General features: G+C 35.7%; 1 protein-coding gene and 1 long non-coding RNA gene across 5 annotated transcripts in view; one reads left to right on the top strand and one right to left on the bottom strand.

Moving 5' to 3' along the window:
- The window catches only part of LOC112671654 (glutamyl aminopeptidase), an 87,835-nt gene that overhangs the window by 41,188 nt on the left and 24,805 nt on the right, over positions 1–21,842 (top strand). Inside the window, exons 9-12 of the mRNA XM_025465924.3 lie at positions 1,728–1,793; positions 1,920–2,071; positions 11,700–11,779; positions 21,632–21,768. Coding sequence (XP_025321709.1) covers positions 1,728–1,793; positions 1,920–2,071; positions 11,700–11,779; positions 21,632–21,768 — 435 coding nt within the window. The remainder of the gene's footprint in view (positions 1–1,727; positions 1,794–1,919; positions 2,072–11,699; positions 11,780–21,631; positions 21,769–21,842) is intronic.
- Positions 90–21,842, bottom strand: part of LOC112671657 (uncharacterized) — a 43,926-nt gene continuing 22,173 nt past the window's right edge. For 3 of the 4 annotated variants that reach the window (XR_004811445.2, XR_004811444.2, XR_004811443.2), the window contains 3 exons: positions 18,547–18,750; positions 1,230–1,286; positions 90–245 (listed from right to left, as the gene is read on the bottom strand). This is a non-coding gene — a long non-coding RNA (uncharacterized LOC112671657). The remainder of the gene's footprint in view (positions 246–1,229; positions 1,287–18,546; positions 18,751–21,842) is intronic. The other variant, XR_003143761.3, reaches the window with a different exon arrangement.

The raw sequence follows: 21,842 nt of genomic DNA on the forward strand, positions 1-21,842 counted from the left end.
TCCAAATATCTCATTATTTTATTTAGAATGAATGATTTGTGCAAAGCTCTGGAACAAATACCTAAAATTGATGATCAAATACTTGCCTTTCATTTCTTCTCCCTTCCTCTGCCTGCCCTCCAGTGGTAGTGCTGAGCAGTGAACTCATCAAAAGAACAAAAATGAAGGCAGCATTCCAAACTGGTCTCAATCCTCATTCAGACTTCTTGGGACAGTAGTGATAATATTGTTTTATCTCTCTATGCCTGAGAAGAAAGGAATTTAGAAGATAACGTGACTTAGGCACAGTGCCTCCTGAAAATTATAGCAACTTAGAGCAAAAATGTCAAGTGCAAAGTCAACTACTGGTTATTTTCTTTGAAATTCAAGGAACACTGAAGAAGGTTCTGTTTCTATTAAAGATGTCCATATTTTGAATGGAACAACTCTTGACAGCAGCAGAGGCATGATACAGCAGGAACTTCAGATGGTTTCCTGGAGAATCACAATTATGAGAGTAGGAGAAAACTCGGAATTTTGTGAACAGAATTGCCAAAAGAGAGAGGCTTCTAGTTAAAAAATTCATATCTTAAAAATAACTGAAGAGTGAAGACACTCTTTAAAGTGAATAATTTGGGACACCTGGGTGGCTCAGTGGTTGAGTGTCTGCCTTCGGCTCAGGGCATGTTCCCAGGTCTGGAGATCAAGCCCCGCATTGATCCCCCTGTGTGAAGTCTGCTTCTCCCTCTGTCTGTCTATGCCTCTGCCTCTCTCTGTGTGTCTCTCATGAATAAATAAAATCTTAAAAAATATAAAGTGAATAATCTACCCAATTTATCCATGATCATGACCATTATCATCATTCTTATTATTCAAAAAACATCATATACCCATTGCTTTAAAACAGGTGTCTACTAACTGCTACCTGCAGGCTAAATCTGGACCACTGCCCATTTTTGTAAGGTCCCCAAACAAAATCACTTTTTACAATTTTGAATGGTTTAAAATCTAAAGAAGATTTCATGACAATGAGAGTTACGTGAAATTCAAATATCAGAGTGCATAAATAATGTTTTATTAGAAAACCGCCATGGTCATTCATTTACATGTTATCTATGGATACTTTTGTGCTACAGAGGCAGAGTTCAGTAGATGCTACAGGCAATACATAACCCACAAAACTTAAAATCTCTACAATATAGCCTTTTATAGAAAAAGTTTGCTGAGCCCTGTCTTAGAGCCAAACTCACCTGTTCTATCTTTGGATATTGTCTCTATCACTCATGTGTGATGGGGTCATCTAGTGTCTGAAATGAGAAAATAGCACTATAAATGAAAGTAGGGGATGTAGCAATAGTGATAAATTAACACCACTAAGTAAAGATCAGAGAATTATGGATCTCTCCTTATATTGGATCACAAATGTTACAGACTATTGATGGCTGAACACCTGACTGCCCTTAAATATCTTATATTTCTAGTCCTGAAAAAATTGAACTTTTCCTCTCCTGTCCACAATTCCATTAGACTATTAAAAAGAACAAGTTATATCACTAATAAGGAAAATATTTTTGTGCTTTATAAATAATTTGTACAATGTTTTTATAGGTTACAGAATGTTTTACATGTGGTATATAATTTTATTTTATTATAGGTACATTTGCCATATTATACATTAGAATGATGTTGTGGAAGTATGAGAAAAGCAAATGTTGACTTCTAAAATGATTGTTATCTTTCACATACAGATTTACTTGGAAAGATACAAATTTGGGAATGCAAAAACTGAAGATTTTTGGAGAGCACTTGAAGAGGTAATGAGTATATCCTGAAGTATTTCTTTGTCTGATTAACAAATGATTTGTCATTTCTTTATCTGACTGTTCTACCCTTTTATTCCCCTAATTTATTAATTACTGTTAATGTTTTTTAAATATCAGGCAAGTAAGTTTCCAGTGAAAGAAGTAATGGATACGTGGACCAAACAGATGGGTTATCCTGTACTTAATGTGAAAGATAGAAAGAATATCACACAGAAACGTTTTCTATTGGACTCAAGAGCTAATCTTTCTGAGCCACATTCACCTCTTGGGTAAGCATCTATAATGCATTTCAAGAGAAAGGCAGAAATTTGTTGGAAATACTGGCCATTTGCTTGGATCTTGCTCTTCAGTACCTGACTGATGGGTGAAAATATAAAAACACAGTATCTTTAGGGAAACAAAAGCATTCAAAGATAGCTCCATGGTCTCCAGGTTCAAAATGGTGGACTGACCACATGCATCCAAGTCCTGTTCTTCCCAGAAATCACTGAATAAAAGAATAAAAGTGCTAAAAGGAATAAACTCATAAAGGAAAGAAAACAAAGAGGAGGGCTATATGCATCATAGAATTCTAGGATAAAAGCCAGAGGAGAAATATTGGTAGAAAACAAAGAAACTGAGAAAGATGCAGCCAGATAAAAAAGGGACTTGCTGTAGAGGTGGAAACATCTTCCCTATACCTAGGCAAGCTCTGGGCTTACTGTCAGCATGAAGAATGGAGTGCAGGAATGAGAAGTGAGGCTGAAAATTGGGCAATTAATTTGAAGTCCGGACTCAGGACAATTGTGCCAGTCAGCCACACCTCCATTCCATTTTCCCTTCATCTGCTGCCATCCTTTCCTCTGTTCAGAGCTCTCAGAATCTGCCAGAAGTCTGGCAATGACCCAAGGCAAGAATCCAAGCCTCTCCCTCCCCTCCCCCCACCAAATAAATTGACTGAAACGGTAGAGGAGAGCTAAGGATTTCCATTTGGTTAGGATGCCCAGAGTAAAGCTTTCCTCCTTATGGCATTTGCGGGATGGATGGGCTAGAGGTGCCAGCTCCCCGTATACATACACAGAGCTCCCAGTCAGACTTCCTGGTCAGAGGAAAAGCCTGTTTCAAAAATATGCCTCCCTCTCAACAGCAGAGGGATTACATACAAGATACCAAAAATAATATAGTCCTTCTTTCTGAAATATGGGTGGACCATTAAGATCACCAGACATATAAAAAAGTCTAAAAGCATAGAAGATAAAATCCCACTTGAACAAACAAAAAGGCTGTCTCTATAAGAAACATAGTTGAGGAAATAGAAAATAAATTTATGAAATACATTCAGAGATCAAAGAAGCTTTTAACACCCGTTAATTAAAAGCAGAATGTCTTTGAAAAGACAAACTTAGGATATAGCATTGCTCCGGAAGATTAAATTTTTGGTTGTCAAAGAATTATTAGACCAAGTAGAAATAAATTTGGGGCATTATCTCAAGTTATAAGGCAAACACACAGAGATGACAAATATGAAAGGGAAGACAAATACGGAACATCCAGCACCCAACTAATAGATGTCTCTCAAAAAAGAAAACAGAAACTTGAGGGGTAAGTTATATCAAAGAAATAATAAAGGACACAAGGATTCTGATTTAAAAGCCCCACCGAGTACACAGTACCAAAAAGGAAAAAAGATATATACCTAGCTATATCCTCATGAATGAAACAGTCATCTAAAAATGGTTGAAGCAGAAAAATATTTTCAACCTCCAGTTCTCTACCTGAACTGAACCAAATGCAAAAGAACAGAGACATTTTCAGATATGCAGCCTAGAAAATGCTTTCCACATGTACTTCTTAGAAAGTTACTAGGGGCGGGGAGCCTGGGTGGCTCAGTGGTTGAGCAGCTGCCTTTGGCTCAGGGCGTGATCCCAGAGTCCTGGGAGCAAGTCTTGCATTGGGCTCCCCGCAGGGAGCCTGCTTCTCCTTCTGCCTATGTCTCTGCCTCCCTGTGTCTCTCATGAATAAATAAATAAAATCTTAAAAAAAAAAAAAGAAAGTTACTAGGGAGAAAAAATATGAATAATAATAATAAAAAAAAGATGTGGATCTTGGAAACAGTGCATCCAACAAGGAAAGCCATCAAAGGAAAGGCTGGCCATTCGGGACCCAGGGGGCTCATGATCCCTGCCTAAGGGCAGGAAAACTGCCTCGGCTAGGTGATGGCCAGGAAAAAGCAAGTATGATTTAGAGAATGGAGAAACTTGAGGAGCTGATGAAGGCACATCAGTTAGGTCAACTCTAAAGAGGAAAATTAGACAAAATCAAGGCTGTATGTAAAAATTGTGATCCAAAAATATAAACAGGTAGTATAATTTTATGCCATTGATAAACACAAGAAAAAGGAATGCATTTGACCCTTATGTTAGAGTGTTAGGGTAAATTTTTATTTAAGTGACTCGGGGGCCATGAAATCGGCCTATAGAGAAGGAAATGTAACTCTAACACACTTCTTAGCCAACAATATGTATACAACAGTATGATTTCATAAATGTTACTTATATTGACTTTTAACTTTTATAACCAAGGATAAATAATAGCATAAAAATTTTGTTACAGTAGCAGAGAAGGTTGCAACTATAAGTGGTCTTAACATTGTAACAGGAAAATAAAAAAGCTGGCAAAAGAAAGGAGGTGGGAGAGGGAGGAGAGCTAGAAGAGCGCTGGGCTACTAATTCAGTGATGTGCTGGTGCTGACCCTAATCCCAGCTCAGTGCCATCATGCTGGTAGCTTGAAATTGATTATATTGTGAGTTAATGGAAACCAGCAAATACTGTATTCTGTTCCACCACCCCCAAGAGCAGTTATTTACCAGCACTCCCTAGGATATCCTACAGTTTCTCCTCACTGTAAAATAGGGATAAAATCTCCTATTTTACAGTTAGGAGAGAGTAGCAATACTAAAATTTATGAAACAGGAAATGGCAGCATGAGTATAGATTGAAAAGAACAATTATAACCTATAGAAATCCAATAATAATTTTACTTTCTTAAATTTTGACTGTTAATGGGGAAATGGAAGAGAAAGTAGTATAAATAAACTCAATCACCCTCTCTCATTTATGAGTTAACAAATACTATCTGAAAAAAAAAAAAGGAACTATTTAGAGCTACAGAATTAGCCATCAGAAGTATTAAACCCAGAAGCATTTTTTAAAAGGGGATGCTTCCAAAAGAGGGGCGGAAAGGGTGGAAAAGGAGACTGGCTTTTCAATGGCAGTCCTTCTGGTTTTTGATGAAGAGGTGTCTTTGTATAAATTACACAAATAAAAATTTCCTGAATATTTAAACAGCAATTATAAATTTGATCAATAAAATTCTATCACTAGTATCTCTTATAAGAAACTTCTGGACATCACTATTTAAAATTTTATTAAACCCCATTTATAATTTTAGCTTTACAAACAGCTAAAGAAATAGATTTATAAATTGAATTTAAAAAAACTTCCTATATGTTTTTATGAATTTAACAAATTAAAATTCATAGAGCATATCAGAATTCTTGGGCATTTTCAGCATACTGAGAATCAAACCTTTAACTTAACAAACTCATACTTTTCTAGGCAATTTAAACATGACTACTGGGTTATGATATCCTTAGAATTTCAGTTAAAATTATAAATATGTCACTTCCCTCTAATGTGCCAGATTTTTTAAAACATTTGAAATATTATAAAAGCTGATGAAATGTCACACTTATCACACTTGTATGAATACAACTTATACAAAAAAATCTTTATTTTTATTTTTCTGTTTTATTATTATTATTATTATTATTATTATTATTATTATTATTATTATTTTTACAAACCCTTGTGTCGAGGGCTTTCAATAGATCGTAGCGAGGGAGCTGCTCTGCTACGTACAAAACCCCAACCCAGAAGCAGGTCGTCTACGAATGGTTTAGCACCAGGCTCCCCACGAACATGTGTTGAGTGATGGAAAAAATTCTTAATATTATATCCATTTCTGTATGACTAGTTATTTTTGTATACATTTCTGGGGTGCCAATGGCTGCCAAGAGAAGAGAAAGAAATCAGGATCTCAGGACCTCTGGTATAGGGCTGGCCACATACCACTTTGGGGATATCGTCTCAGTCCCGATTACCCAGATGTGTCCCCTCCTAGACAGGATCCTGGGTAAATGCAAACAACATAGTGTGTACAGAACTGGTTGTCGAGATTTCCTTTCATTTTCACCCTTGCCAATTTTTTTCCAGTTTCATTGAAAAATAATTGACAAATGTCATATATAAGTTTAAGGCATACAACATGATGTTTTGATTTATGTCTATCGTGAAATGGCCACCACAATAGATTCAACTATCACCCATGCCCATTTGTATTGTCTCTTCTTTCAACTTCTGAATAGTTGGTTTGGTAGAGAGACATTTGCACCCACTGCCACTTGGTCTCTAATCTCTACTCTAATGATCTCTAATCTCCACTGCCCAATTTTCACTGAAAAGGTCCTTTGACCTCTTTATCTCCTTTTTAATAGTCTCAATGATCTTATTTTATAGTTACTTATGTATATATCATTACAAGATCAATTATTCGATAGCAATTAAGGTAACATGAGGAAGGAGAATTATAGGGTGTGACAAAGGTGTCCCAGAATAACTATAACATGGATCTTTTATAGTTATTGTTTTATGTTTTGGCAAATTAAGATTGGCCAAATTTAATACTGCTATTTAATAGATATTAAAACTTTAAAAGTATTTCTCTCTTGTAAAACAAGCTTTCACTGGGGAGTTTCACAATAATTACTCTCTCCTGTCATATGTGCCCATTGGTACACTGAGTCTGGATTAACAGGTGAGTCAGCAGGTGTGCTTGAGTAGGGAGGGCCACGGAACATTTTCCTAAGGAAGTGATATTTAACCTGAGTAGATTGATATGGGGGGATGTTTAAAACAGAAACTACAACATATATGAAGGCCCCAGTGTTTAAAAAGTAGCATTACTCATATCATATGCAACACTTATTGAGCATTTACTAAGTAGCTGGTGCTACTTTTAGCACTTTAGAGCATTTTTTATAACAGGTGGGAAAACAGAAATAACTGAAGATGACTAAATAACTTATTCAAGGTTACACAGAGTATATGTGATGGAACTTTGATTTGAATACAGGAAGTCTGGCTCAGAGAAAATGAACAGCAGAGAGAGGCACCAGGCACAGTGGTGAGAGAGGAGGCAGGTGCCAGGCATGAACACCGTGTTAAAGATTTTGAACAACAGTATAAAATTCGAGGACTTCAAGGAGAGAGAATTGGCAGGTCACCTTTACATTTTTCAAAGTTTCCCTCTGGCTACATTATAAGAATGTAGAATAAGTCAGAACAGAGGGCAGTGTGGAAGCAGGAGGACCAGTTAGTATGATAATTGCAGTGAGTGACTCATGTGAGAGATGATGCAGAGGATGGGGTCTGCCCTAGGAGAGTGGCCATGGGCCAGAGGGGGTGGCAGATGTTGACAAAGATTGGGTTGAGCTAAAATTTATCATTAAATAAATGAGATGCAGGGAATTGGACTGGATGAATTTGGAGATAACAGTCTCATTTTAGAATATTGTTCTCATCTTGTTCTATAGTGGTCATAGCCGAAAGATCTTTAGAGACCCACTTATACATATTCTATACAGTGAGTAACAGAACCTGTTCTCCGGTTTCTGATTCAGGGCTTCAAAAATTAAATCACAGTAAGAGCACACTTGGGGGTTTCCAAACATCCAAATTGCCAAATTTCAAATTAGACTTTCCATCCAGGCATCAGAGAATGATGAGAACTCAGAATTATTAAATTAGCTACTTTCAAGATACTGGTTGGCTCCTGAACAGGAACAACATCAAGAAAGCCAAGGGTGCTCACTTTGTTAAGGCCTGTGATCAGCCTCTTCTCCTGGAAGCATCAGACACTTGGCTCTATCACAATGAATGAAATTCAGAGGAAATGGGTATCTTGCTGGATAGGAATTTTGAAAACTAATAGTTCATGCCAAAACAAAGGAAGTCTGAATTCCTCGATCAAATGAGATCAATCAGGGAGTGTCTGTATATACTTCTTTATCTTTTTTTCTATTTTGGAAAGGAAAGATCATTATAGAAGAGTTTTGTTTTCACTCTTTCCTCTTCATAATATATGAATGAATTGAAACCTAGATCTGACTAAGTGATAATTCAATTACAAAAATCAATATAAGTGTAATCATTCTGTTAACTATAAACTGTTTATTTTATAGTTACTGTTTTATGTTCTAGCAAATTAGATTGGCTATATTTAATACTGCTATCTAATAGCCTTTGGATATTAAAATTAAAAATATTTCTCTCTGGAGAAACAAACTTCCACTAGAAAAGCTTCATAGTAATTGTTGCTTTCTATAATATGTATCCCCTGATTTGTTAAGCCAAAGACATACCCAGCACTGTTTTTAAACTGTGGGATTGCATTTTTTAAATTACTCTTTAGTTATGCATTCCACTCCACACAAATAAAAAAAATTATTACTCAGCAAATGACATATATTATCAGGTTTTCACTTTTTAAGTTATATCAAATCTTTAAATTGAATTCATCTAGATTTAGAACTATATTAACATACGTTTCTCTAATATTTTCTTTAGTTTTTACCTTCAGATACAGTTTTTATTTTATTTAGATTCATAGATACATGACTTTTAGTGATCACTTATTAAGTCAATCTACTTGCTCCATTTTTGTAAAAAAAAAAAAAAAAGTTATATGTATACAGGAAAATAAACCCAGAAAACATGTGCTATCCTGTTGAGAACATTTGTTAAAAATCTATAGTAGCACCTGAACAAGTAAGAGAGAAAGTGACATAATATCAAAAGTGACCCCTCATTATTTTTTACCTGATTGAGAAGCTAGATCATAATATGTGCCCTCATGCCCTCAGAAAGGAATCAGTCTTTTCTCCAATGTTAGTGTCCAGATATATTCCTGTCTGGTGGGAAATGTGGTTGATTAAACTGTACTATAAACTCTATGGGCCCCTCCCTTTTCTCATTGTTTAAATATTTCAAGATTAGGGAATTCTTACCAGAAACTTTTTACAACCCAAATGACCCACACATGTGTAAGTTATTGTTTTAACACTATGGCCTCAACTTTCTCTTAGAAACAAACTAGTTTTATGTCTCCATCAGGGGAAATTCTCTATCAGGGACATGTCTTTGGCAGTCCACCTCAATGTAAACAGGGGAAAAGGGGAGTAGGCGTATTATTTTGGGGCAATCAAAGTGAATTTCTTTAGTGAAAATTAGGTTGGTCATGTTTAATACTACCAGAATTTGTTATAGTGTTAGATATAAAAAAGTGAATCATATCTTTAAAAATGAAATTTGATCCTCCTGGATTTTGGGTAACATACAGAAGACTTTCTCATTCCATTTATGTAATTTCCATTTCTTGACACTTTGTACTCAAATCTATTACTTTACTCAGGTTAGATTTGATCCTATAAAGGATTTTAAAACTGTAAAATTCTATAGCCTCAACCCTCTATCCTTTTAGTCTTATGATCCCCTCAGACTTAAAAGCAATATTTTTTACATAACTTCATAGTGTATCATATGTCCATGTTTAGGCACAGTGTGGTCCCAGAGACCACATTTTATAGGGGATAGTCAAAATATGAGATCTTGATTGTGCACACAGGGCATCCAGATACTTGCATGCTTCATCCTTTCAGTCAGGTTGGCATTGGGGAAATATAGTAAAGGAAAGAAATGTTAGTTTATGTGGCAACACCAAAACAGAAGAGTAGTAAAAGAGTGAAATACGTAGATAGGATGTGACCTTTAAAAATGCTCGTTTGTGGGATCCCTGAGTGGCTCAGTGGGTTTAGCACCTGCCTTCGGCCCGGGCCATGATCCTGGAGTCCCAGGATTGGGTCCCATGTCAGGCTCCCTGCATGGAGCCTGCTTCTCTCTCTGCCTCTCTCGCTCTCTCTCTGTGTCTCTCATGAATAAATAAATAAATAAAATCTTAAAATAAATAAATAACATAAAAATGCTTGTTTGTCTATCTCTTGAGAAACTGCAAAGGATCACTCTTTGGTTGGCTTCCCTAAAAGCAGATCCTGAGTTGATGATTCAAGTGAAAGCTACTCACCTGGAAATGATTCTAAGAAAGGCTGAAAGGGTAGTGGGAAGTGGGATGTCAAGCAGCAAAGTGCAATTATCAAGCGGGTGCTATAGAGGGTACCTACGCAGCAGGGAAACTCTGGAGATAGTGCTTTAGCATGGTCCTTACAGATGGGGCAAGGAAGGTTCTCATACCCATTCATCATTGGCTAAGGGCTGTGTCTAAGAATGTAAATTCCAATGAACTTTTGGCTTTCCTTGCTCAGGCAGCTAGAGGGCAGTCCTCTGACAGAGACACCCAGGTGCTTGGCTATTGGCAAGGAGAGCATGCACATTGGGATCTGGGGTGTACAAAAATGACAAAGAGATTCAAGGGGATAAAGGTGGAGCACTGGCAATGCTTGCAACATGACCTAAGAAACAATTTATGTATTGGTCCTGTGGAGCTTATAGCCAAAAACATTCCACAGCAACAAAATCCTCAAAGAACACTACTTAACTCAATCCCATAAAATATTTCAACAGTTATGAAACAAAGGATTACTTCTTCCATGTAGATGGCAAAATGTATTCTCCCCATGGGGTGCCTGTGTGGCTTAGTCAGTTGAGCCTCCAATTCTTGATTTTGGTTCAGGTCCTGATCTCAGGGTCCTGGGATTGAGCAGGGTAGCAGGCTCCCTGCTCAGTGGGGAGTCTGCTTGTCTTCCTCTCCCTCTGCCCCTCTCCCCTGTCACACACACTATCTTTCTGAAATAAAATAAATAAATAAATAAATAAATAAATAAATAAATAAATAAATAAATAAATAAATAATAAAATAGTTAAAAAATGTATTCTCCCTGAATTACATAAATTTTATTATATCTTGAAGGAGAAATATCATTCTCCATTCTCTGGCCGGGACTTACATGATCACAGATGAAGAAAAACAAGGCGAACTTTGAGTCAGAACCCAAAACCCAAACCCAAGACAAACACAGATTTGTCTTCTTTCTAGGTCTCTTGAATTTTCTGATTGATAATACATGATATGAGAACAATCAAAAAAAGTTAAGACCTCTTTTGTGAGATTTCAAGACTAAAATATTAAGTATATATCATACCTAAGTATGAAGCTAACCTCCACCCCCTGCTCCACAAGAAAATACTGAGAACACTAAAAACCTCCCAAACATGCTTGTCTGATGATATTTCCTTTGCAGTACACCTGATTCACATGATGCAAAATAGGAGATATTGAAAGAACATGAGACTCTTTAAGGGACGGATGGTAGTGGTATAATTTAAATTTCAACATAATCTCTAAAATGTGTTATTTCCTGCATGGTGTTTTAAGATTGTCTTCTGAATTTGAAAATGCTTTGTGTTCCTTGACAGAAACTAAGCATATTAGAATATGTGCAAGTATGTGTGTAAAAGCTCAATGTTATCATATAATGTATTATATTTACACAGTATCTTTATTTCAAACCCTCAAAGCATTTTATTGAAATAATCTTCATGCTTAGCTAATTTGTTGATACAAAGTTCCAAATTTTAGAGATTTATAGAAATTTAAAGCAGTTATATGCCTATCTTCATCACTAAAGAGTGTTATATTAACGGCATTAACCATATCCTATTCATTGGATGATGATTTATGAGGAAAACATGCTTGTCTATTGGCTTTTTAATTTTTTTTTAATTTGGGGAATGTTTTTATTTTTTAGTAATAAAAGTTACATTTTTCTTTTTAAAAAACTTTAGTTACACATGGAATATTCCAGTTAAATGGACTGAAGATAATGTATCAAGTATTACATTCTACAACAGGTCAGAAACAGGAGGTAAATATCATCAATTGATTTGTTTCTTCTTTCGAATTAATGTGCCCCATTAAACTAATGTAAGTGTAAAGAAACCACAATAAATTTGGAATTTATGATGTAAATTTCAGCTAAAAGAGACCTCTTAAGTAACTTACCAATGAATTCAAGCCCTTATCTACAATAATGAGAAATTTCCTACCGAGGAGATATTCTTTTTAAGATTTACGATGACTGAAACAGTAACAAATACCCATATCCAAGTAAGGGTCACACACCAACCATTGGATGGTCAATGTGTAAGTTTTCTTTCTTTCTCCTTTGCTCATTTCTTCCCTCCTTTCCTTCCTTCCTTCTTCCTTTACTCTTTTCCCTTTATATCAGAGAAGTAAGTCATAAAATTTCTTAAAAGGTTATGTGACAAGCCTGGTTTCTTAAAATGCTATCATTAAATTGGATTTACCATTTTTCCAATTCAGTATGACTTTAGAATCTTTAATAACTCAAAATTATCTTTTCTAAGTTATATATTGTCACCAGTAGCTCAAGGCACTACCTATATCTGTTTCCTTCCTTCCATTCTCCCATCTATCCATCCATCTCCCTAAATGAATTACTTGGCATGTGCCTGTGTTAAAATTCAGATGTGACTACTCTGCTCACTTAAATCAACTAGAAATATATTTGTGTATTCTATCTCTCTTGGTTTATCTCTTCCTTTGTTGAAAAAATTTAGTTATATAAAAACAAGGAGGCCTTTTATCACACAGGTTCTCTCCTCCAAATTGTTGAAAAAAAATAACAGAGCCAGTTTTAACAACCATCCCAGAGATTCCTGATTTTTATACTTTTACCATTGTACTTGTTTTATGTTTCCAAATTGTTTCTTTCCTAAGACGAATGATACTCTTCTTCACCTCCTCCCATGCAGTGTTGGTTTCAGAAAAGCATTTGGCATGGGCTTTCACCTGTAGCCTCTTAGAAATAAAAGTAAGGGATCCCTGGGTGGCGCAGCGGTTTGGCGCCTGCCTTTGGCCCAGGGCGCGATCCTGGAGACCCGGGATCGAATCCCACATCGGGCTCCCGGTGCATGGAGCCTGCTTCTCCCTCGGCCTGTATCTCTGCCTCTCTCTCTCTCTCTCTCTCTCTCTGTGACTATCATAAATAAATAAAAATTGAAAAAAAAAAAGAAATAAAAGTAAAGTAAATCATTTATCCTTTATTTACATATGCCTATTTGCTCCTGCAAAATATTATAAAATATTAATGAGGTCTGAGTTCCCCTAGCAAGAAAATTTTTACCCCATTTCAAGGAGATTGATTTTTTAAACAGCTTTATTGAGATAAAATTCACATATTATACAGTTCCTCCCATTTAAAGTATATAATCCAGTGGCTTTTTTTATTATATTTGCAGATATGTGTTATCATCATCAAAGTCAAATTTAGAGCATTTTAATCACCTCAAAAATGACATTCTGTACCCTTTAGCTGCCCATCCCTCTCCCCTCACAGACCCCCAGCCCTAAGCAACTGCTAATCTACCTCTGGTCTGCATAGTTTTGCCTATTTGGAACATTTCATATAAATAGAATGATATGTGCAGTATTTCATGACTGCCTTCTTTCACTTAGAATAATGTTTTCAAGGTTCATCCATGTTGTAAGCATATATCAATACTTCATTCCTTTTTATTGACAAATTATATTCATATCATATCATTATACCACTTCCCATTTATTTATCAGTTAATGGGCATTTGCATTATTTCTACTTTTTGGCTGTTAATACTGCTATAGACATTTGTGTACAAATTTTTCTGCAAATCCAGGTTTTTTTTTCATCGTTGGATTTTTTTTACTTTTATTATAAATTCTTTTGTGTGTGTGTGTATTTATTTTTACTATAAACTCTACCAGCTTTGCTACTGTTGAGACAAGAATGCTTTCTGTTGCTTTATTGCAAAACTTTCTCTTGACCATTTATACTAACAATTACTTTGATTGTCATGGTCAACATTTCTCCCAAATTCTTCTAGAGTTCCCAGATCAATGCCATTTCATCTAACTCTTTTACATATGATTATGTTGTTTTGAATACTGAGCTCTATCTTTCAAGATCTGCCTTCTGACCATTCTCTTACTCATAAGAATGCTTGCCAATGGAAAGTGGAGAAGACCAAAAAAAAAAAAAAAAAGACTTTTTAAAATGTGCAATACCACTTGGGTGTTTGGGTGGCTCAGTCAGTTAAGTGTCCAATTTATGAGTTTGGCTCAGGTGATGATCTCAGGATTGTGAGATTGAGCTCCAAGTAAAGCTCCACGACCAGCTTGGAGCCTGCTTAAGATTCTCTCTCTCTCTTGCTCTCCCTCTGCCTCTGTCTCACCACCTCCTTAAAAAATGTCAAATACCACTGATAAAAGGCATAATAAGCTACCATTCCATTGGAAAGTTTTCAGTGAATTTGGTTTAAAATTAGAATATGTACAAGTATATGTGTTGCACACACATTGGTTACTATTGGTTAACTGAGGGTTAGAGGAATTTTGGCAGTTGCTTGATTTGCTGCTAACAAATTTCAGAGCATGAATAATTTGTCTTTGCTAACAGCATTTTCATGGAATGAAGTTTCTAAAAAAGTGAATTTTCCAGATATCTAAAGCTTACTCAAGTGTTTTGTAAAATAAAGTTGAAGAGTTAACAATAAACATTTTTTCTTATATGGATTATATACTTATTAGAATATTTGAATAATAAATTTATTCCATGTTAATCAATCATCAATCGATCAATTAATTCGTTCTTCAAGGAAGTTTTTACTGAGAACTAACTGTGTGCCAGACACAGAGGTAGGCATGGAGATAATGCTGAGGGGAAAAAACTCTTCGCCTCTTGGCACTTACTGTCTAGGGAGGGTGCACACAAGTCAGCAGGCAAAGATGTGTCGTGAGTGGCTGATGTGGTAATAGCCAATGGGACTCACTGAAGAAATACCAGCCCAGATTTGGGGGTTTGGGAGAAGTTACTAAAGAAAAGAACTTCTAGGCTGAGAGCTAGGGGGATAGAATTGACCAAGTGTAGATACGAACTATGCTCTGGGCAGAGAATGCTAGTAGGAAAGTTAGGGCAGAAGGCTCTGCCAGCAACTGTAACCCTCTTTTTACATTGAACACAACTATAACTATTGACTTAGTGGTCTTTCTCCTCCCCATACAATATTTCTTGAAGAAATGGAGCTTATTTATTTTGCTTGTGGTTGTTCTATATCCTTATCAGCTACCCAGTAATTGTTTATTGAATGAATGAGTACAAGAATGAATGAAGAGGCTCTAATGTTCACAGAGCTTTGATGACAAACCTGCCTTTATCTGAAATTTCAGAATCATGACTGCTTACTTAGCTAGAAGCAAACTAGAAATCTCTTCCTACTTCAAAGTGTCTGCTCCATTTTTAGGCTATGCAATAAGTTCCTGTTTCCTGTTTGGGGACATCTTCAGCTCTCAGCTTAGAGCCCAGATGACAAACATGTCCCAAGTGCACTGGATGGGCAGTCAGCTCAGGTTACCAGCCCTACCTCCCTCCTCTTGGCTTCTTTGATGATTCATCAGTTAGAAATTTCCCAGGCAATGTTGGGACTTCCCCCAAGGTCTTTTATTTACATTTGTGTTGTACATGATATTTTAAACATTAGAAAAATGAAACATGTAATTTATAACAAAAGAATAGGACCTTCTCAGGCTGTTCCAACCTGCCCTGTGTAATCTCTCTTCTCATTGTTTATAGTATGTTTTATCTATCAGTTTAATCAATCCTTCCTTATAACTAGTATTACTACTTTATATTTTAAATATCATCATTGTAATTTAATCTCCGTATGCTTTGTATTTCCTTTTTTAAGTAAATGATAAAGTCCTTGGAGATGCAACCTCTACATCACACTCCTTGATAGCAGGTCAGGAATACCCTATTCTCAGCAAGGTTCTCTGCACATTTTAAGACTTACTAAGAGTTTAGTGAGTCCTTGCTGAATAGATGCTTGTTTGCTCTCAGACTGCTGTGATTTTAGAGGATATCTGTATATACTTTAGTCATGCCTCTATCTTTAGTACCAGCTACTATTTTGTCAGTGTACCTACATTTAGTAGTATACATTTAGTAGTTAGTTACTACTACATTTAGTAGTATATCACCTTTTTGCTTTTTATCTTCTGCTTTCTAATATTTAGAAGACTTGAAGATTATCACATGATGTCAGAAAATTAATCTTACTGAAACATAATATTTTAAAATAGGTATTTCTAAGTACATAGGGTCCAAAAGAGGGTCTAGGCAATAGGAAATTGTATAGACTTTGTGATGACCATTTTCATAATTCTTGTAGATTTGAGGATACATTCTGAATGGTTTAGATAACCAAACCCTGACTACATATAAATAGAATATTACTAGAAGTTGATGGTAGTTATATTTAAATATTTCATGTCAAAATAATTATGGGCGTATATTTTTAAATTTAATAACAATGAGAAAGAGAGACTTTCTTCATTCTTTCAAGCTGAGCTTCATGGAATGTTTGAATTTTGATTGGATCATTATGAATTCAGTTTTGCAGATTCAAGAGCTCAGTTTCATCAATTCAGCCCTGGTCAACCAAGTCTTGGTAGATTTATTCACACAAAGCAAACACATAAGAATGCTAATTTGTTAATTTATACAAATAAAAATACACTGGCCAAGGTGAACCAGAATACTCTTGTCAGCTAATTAGGTATCTCTTTCCAGGAAGAAAGTTTACTTAATAAGAGTAAAGAGAGAGTTAAGGTAGATCAATTATTTTAGAGATTTCATCACGCTGTGATAGCCTCATATATTGCATTAACCAGGGGAGTCTAATTATTGCATTTAGAGGCTATTTTGATGCAATGAAAGTTTCTTATTCATGCATCAGTCCAATGGAGATATTCCTGAAATGTTATTTCTCCTAGGTGGCCCACTCTCAAATAATAACTTAGAAATCCTCTTGTCCTTCCTCTTATGGCTCCACTGCCCCTTGGACCTCTGATTCCTCTGCTGGATCTTTGCATCTGACCAGGAGACAGAGGAAGATAATGAAGGGACCAGGTCTAGAAGTGCATTTATTACTTCTCCCCACAGTTTGTGTCTAGTTGTCAATCCCATTTTGCTACCTAACTGCAAGAGAGACTAATAAATAAAGTCAGGAGAAAAAAGAATAGTGTGGTAAATAACTAACATATCTCTGTCACATATACTGTTCTCAATAAGAGGAAATCTGTTGAAAGATCTGGAGTCCATGTACCAGCTCAACTGTGCACCTACTTCCCTGGGTAGACTGACACACCCTGAGAGATCTTCATTATCCAACTCTTCTTTGTAATTATTTCTTCCCATTATCCAACTTTTCTTTGTAGTCACCAAAACATCACCAGTGATCATTCTTCATCATAGTAGCCAGGATGCATTTTTTCCAGATTCCTGCTAATTATATTATACTTTTCTTTTTAGGGAGATTTTCTAGGCCACTTGCATTTAATTTAAGAGGGACCCTATAATTATTACTAATAACATAATCACTAATACTTTCTTAAATAAATGATTTGTTAAAATATTACCACAAATGTATACCCTATCCATTTTACAACAGATGATGTTAATTTTAGCTTCAGAGATTAAAATTTTCCTCCTTGACCCTAAATTCTGATAGTGCATCCTAGTAGAAAATTTTAAGTATAAATAGTGTGTCATTAGTCAAAAAGTACTACTCATGTATCTTTCAGCTGTCTTACTAATATGTGATACAGAAAATGTAATATCAACTGTCATTTTATACCAAAAAATAATTTGCTTAAAGGATCAATGCAAGAAAGCATTTACATCACTAAAGAAAAATGTTTCTTTCTTTGTAATTATCAAGCTATCACAAACTATCTAGTTGTCTAAACTTTGTTATAATTATTTATATAAAATAGTATACAGGCATACCTCAGAGACATTGCAGGTTGGGTTCTAGACTACCACAACAGAACGAATATTGCAATAAAGCATGTCAAATGAATTTTTTGGCTTCCTAGTGCATAACATAAAAGTTATATTTACATTATACTGTAATCTGTTAAATGTGCAATAGCATTATATCTAAAGAACAATGGACATACTTAATTCAAAAATGCTTTATTGCTAAAAATGCTAACCATCACCTGAGCTTTCAGTGAGTCATAATCACTGAGCACAGATCACCATAACAAATATAATAATAATGAAAAAGTTTGAAATGTAAGAATTACCAAATTGTGACACAGAGACACAAAGTGAGGAAATGCTGTTGGGAAAAACAATGCTAATGGACTTGCTCCATACGGGGTTGCCACAGACCTTCAATCTGTAAAAAAATGCAGTATCTACAAAGTGCAATAAGCAAAGTATAATAGAGTGAGGTATGCATGGATTAAAGAACTGTTATGAGAACTCTATGGCAGAAATCTATCTGTGTGGACCTTAAATAGCCCCTGGATGAAATTTTGAAAAGGTAATTATCCATCCTCACCATCTAGACAAATAAAAGAAAAAGAGAAGTTTTCTAGAAAGAACTCCTACCCCCAAAAAAATTCACTCAACCCTTTTATGCATAAAAATAGCAAGAAACAGAACAAGATGACCTATTAATTGAATGATAGGGTGTTATGTGGCCATTAGATTCACATTTTCACACACAGATATCCCCCACTTTCTGAATATTCATGTTCTACCATTCATTTTTACAAAAGACCTACCTTAGTATGGTAATGGGTTTTTCCATAAAAATGAAGATGCTCTTTGGATTTCTTTCCATTAGCAAAAGCAGGTACTAATGTAGGTCTTTTGTGAAAACACAGTGGAATTATTACAGACTTTTAGAAAATGAGAGTCCTCTCTTTATGCCATTTCAGGTTATGAAAGGTTTCACAGGAATGCTCCACTTTCAGATGGGGGGCGCTCTGTATAGAAGACAAAGTTGCAAGATATTTACAATGTACTTTCAAATGAAAAGGATTATGAATCTTAAAAACAGGAAAGTCCCATTATGTGTATTGTGTGCACATCTATGCACATATATGGAGGGAACACATGCAGAAGACAAAAACATTATGTTAACTAGTGGTGGGTAATTTTTATATTCATTAAACATTTTTTGTATTTTCCAAATACATATTTGGAACTGTAAGGAACACACAGGACCGTGACAATCAGAAAAACAGTTAAAAGTAAGTGGAGAAACAAGAGGAAACATACGCCCCGACTGCCATGTGATGCCAGGAATGGGCACCAGTATTTTAGTCCTATCTTACTTCACTATGTAACTAAACAATCCAACAGTATTTTGCTGTTGACAACTGTTTTGAAAGTAGCATGAACTTGGAAAGTCCATAACTACTGACTTCCTGGATCTCAGCTTCCTCATCTATAAAGTGAGAAAAATCACAGTAACTCTAGACAGGCTTAACTAGGTATATATAAAGCACACTGAAATACTGCAGTATTTAGATGGATTGCCAGGAACTTCTCAATGTTATTTATATTCGCCTTGCTATTTATAGAACTGCGGCATATCCCCTTTCATAATAATGAGGATAGCTACCATCTGTTGAACAAATAACTGTGTGACCAACACTTTACCAATGTTATCTTATTTAATCTTCACAACAGCCCTGTGAGGGATTTTTATCCCGATTTCCCTATGGTGAATGGGGACACAGAGAGGTCAAGTGATTTGGCCAAGATCACACAGCTTGTTAGTCACAGAGCAACGGTTTTATCCTAGATCTGTCAGACTCAAAAGTTCATGGTCTTTTTCCTAAAACATATGGCTCTGCGCTTAGCAAGAGGCTCTCCTCCAGATACAAACATTCAAAGTGTACGGTTGCCAAAAGATTAGCTTCCTTTCAACAACTTGTCCATGGGAAAATGACAAAGAAAGATAAATACTACATGAGTGAGGTAAAAGTTTATAATTTGTCAAGTACCTACTCTGAACATTCCTAAAAAAAATGTATTGTCTTGTTGAAGAGCTTACTCATATTATGAAAAACTACTGTGTCCTGGATATCTTCCAAACCATGTGAACACTTTCAAAATTTAAATCTTCTTTCCTCCCAAACTAACTCACCTTCCTCTATTCTGCAATGGCAACATCATTATTCATCCCATCATGCAAGCCATTTCCCCTCCTCTGACCGTCCACATCTAGTAAGAAAACTGACTGCTGATTTGACCTGAGATGTGTCATGAAAACATCACCTTCTTTCTTTTTCATTACCTCCACATTAGAGTAGGGTCTCATTCCCTCTTGCCATAGGTTATTATAAGAGACTCTAAAACCTCTTTCCAATATCTCTCTCATACCACCATCAAAATTGTCTTTCTAGACAGCAGATCTGAGCATGCTATTGCCCTGCTTAAAAATCCTCTCTATTTAACCATGTATCAGAAGATGGATTCCTTTACATGGCACGTGGCTCTTGCACTCCAAAGCCCTGGACTTTCTTTACAGCCTCATCTTCCATCTTCCAGTATCACATCCTATGTTGCACTACATTAAACTATTTGAAATTTCTAAACAATACAAAGCATTCCCACAGCTCCTGGGAGGGGCTGGCTGAGCTGGTGCAGCAAGCCAACCCCGAGGAGATTGAGCTGGGCAAGGATGAGGATGAGGACGAGATGGACCTGGAGCCCAACGAGGTGCGGCTGAAGCAGCAGAGTGTGCTGGCCGCCCTGTTCGGGAGCCTGAAAGAGGACTGACATGGCCCCTGATGGCCCTTGTGCCCCTCCCCCCAGCATCCTCCAATATAGCCTGTATTTGTAAAAAAAAAAAAAAAAAAAAAAAAAAGGATTTTATTATCACCCTCCTGCACCACCACCATCACTCTTGCAGTGATGCTGCTGCTCACTTATTATTTAAATTGTATGTTGTCCTTGCAGACAAAAGACTGTATGAATTAAAAATATAAAAGCAATGCCAACAAATGAATACTGGTCATGTCAGAGCACAGCTATTATTTTAAGTGAATATTTTTTTACCTCAAACATAAGTCTCTGTTTCTTTAATTGAATTTCTAAAAATCTATATACTAGAGCCCTATGTAAATACTGGATGCTACTTTAGAAAGAGATTTAATTTGGCAAATCCATTGATGAAAAGCATTGATGTAATCAATTGAAATAAGGAAACAGAAGACTTTACAAAGATAAATAAAATTAGAAGAGCAAGTATGACATGAATTACAAAATCAAGAATGTTGTATTTGGATTTCAGTTCTATTGCAAACCTTCTTGACATTTTAAAAGCATTACTGATTCTTAAATCATTATTTTGATAGGCAATAGCCATTTCCATCCATTTAAATGTTGATTTTAAAAAATGAAGCATTCTTTTAAATGTTTACATTTTTATCCTCTCCCTAGGCTGCCCAATGAATATTCTTTGTGTAATTAATCCATCATGATTAAAAATATATGGACTACCCCCAACAGCATGGACCTTTCTGTCTTTTGGCATTGTTTTCTTTTATTGGAGGATTGACAAGCACAGCATTATTTCACTCATTTGGCAAGCTTCTACCAGTAAAAAGTATAAGTCACAAACCATAGGACACTTATTTACATTGGTTATTCTTTTTCAGCTCACGCACTACAGTGACATTCTAAACTTAGGCAACTAAAGAAGAATTAGGCTTTGGGGTTTTGAATCCAATCAAACTTGACTCCTTGAGCTGATATTTCTTTTCTTTTCTTTTCTTCTGACCCTCTGGGCCTAATTTCTCTGTGTTTACAGCATATGCAAACATGTTTCTCATTAGTGTTTATTTACTACCACAGGAATCACTTTGAATTCTTCTAATCCTGCTGGAAATTTTTTTCTCAAAATAAACCCAGATCATATTGGGTTTTATCGTGTAAATTATGAAATACCAACTTGGGAATGGATAGCTACCAATCTTTTCTTAAACCACAAGGTAAGAGTAAAAATTGGTTGTGGTTGTGAATTGTTTTACTATTGCTCTAAGAACAGCATCTTGATGATATTAAT

Source organism: Canis lupus, chromosome 32 (genome assembly GCF_003254725.2).
Source record: "Canis lupus dingo isolate Sandy chromosome 32, ASM325472v2, whole genome shotgun sequence".
NCBI classification, from domain to species: Eukaryota; Metazoa; Chordata; class Mammalia; order Carnivora; family Canidae; genus Canis; species Canis lupus.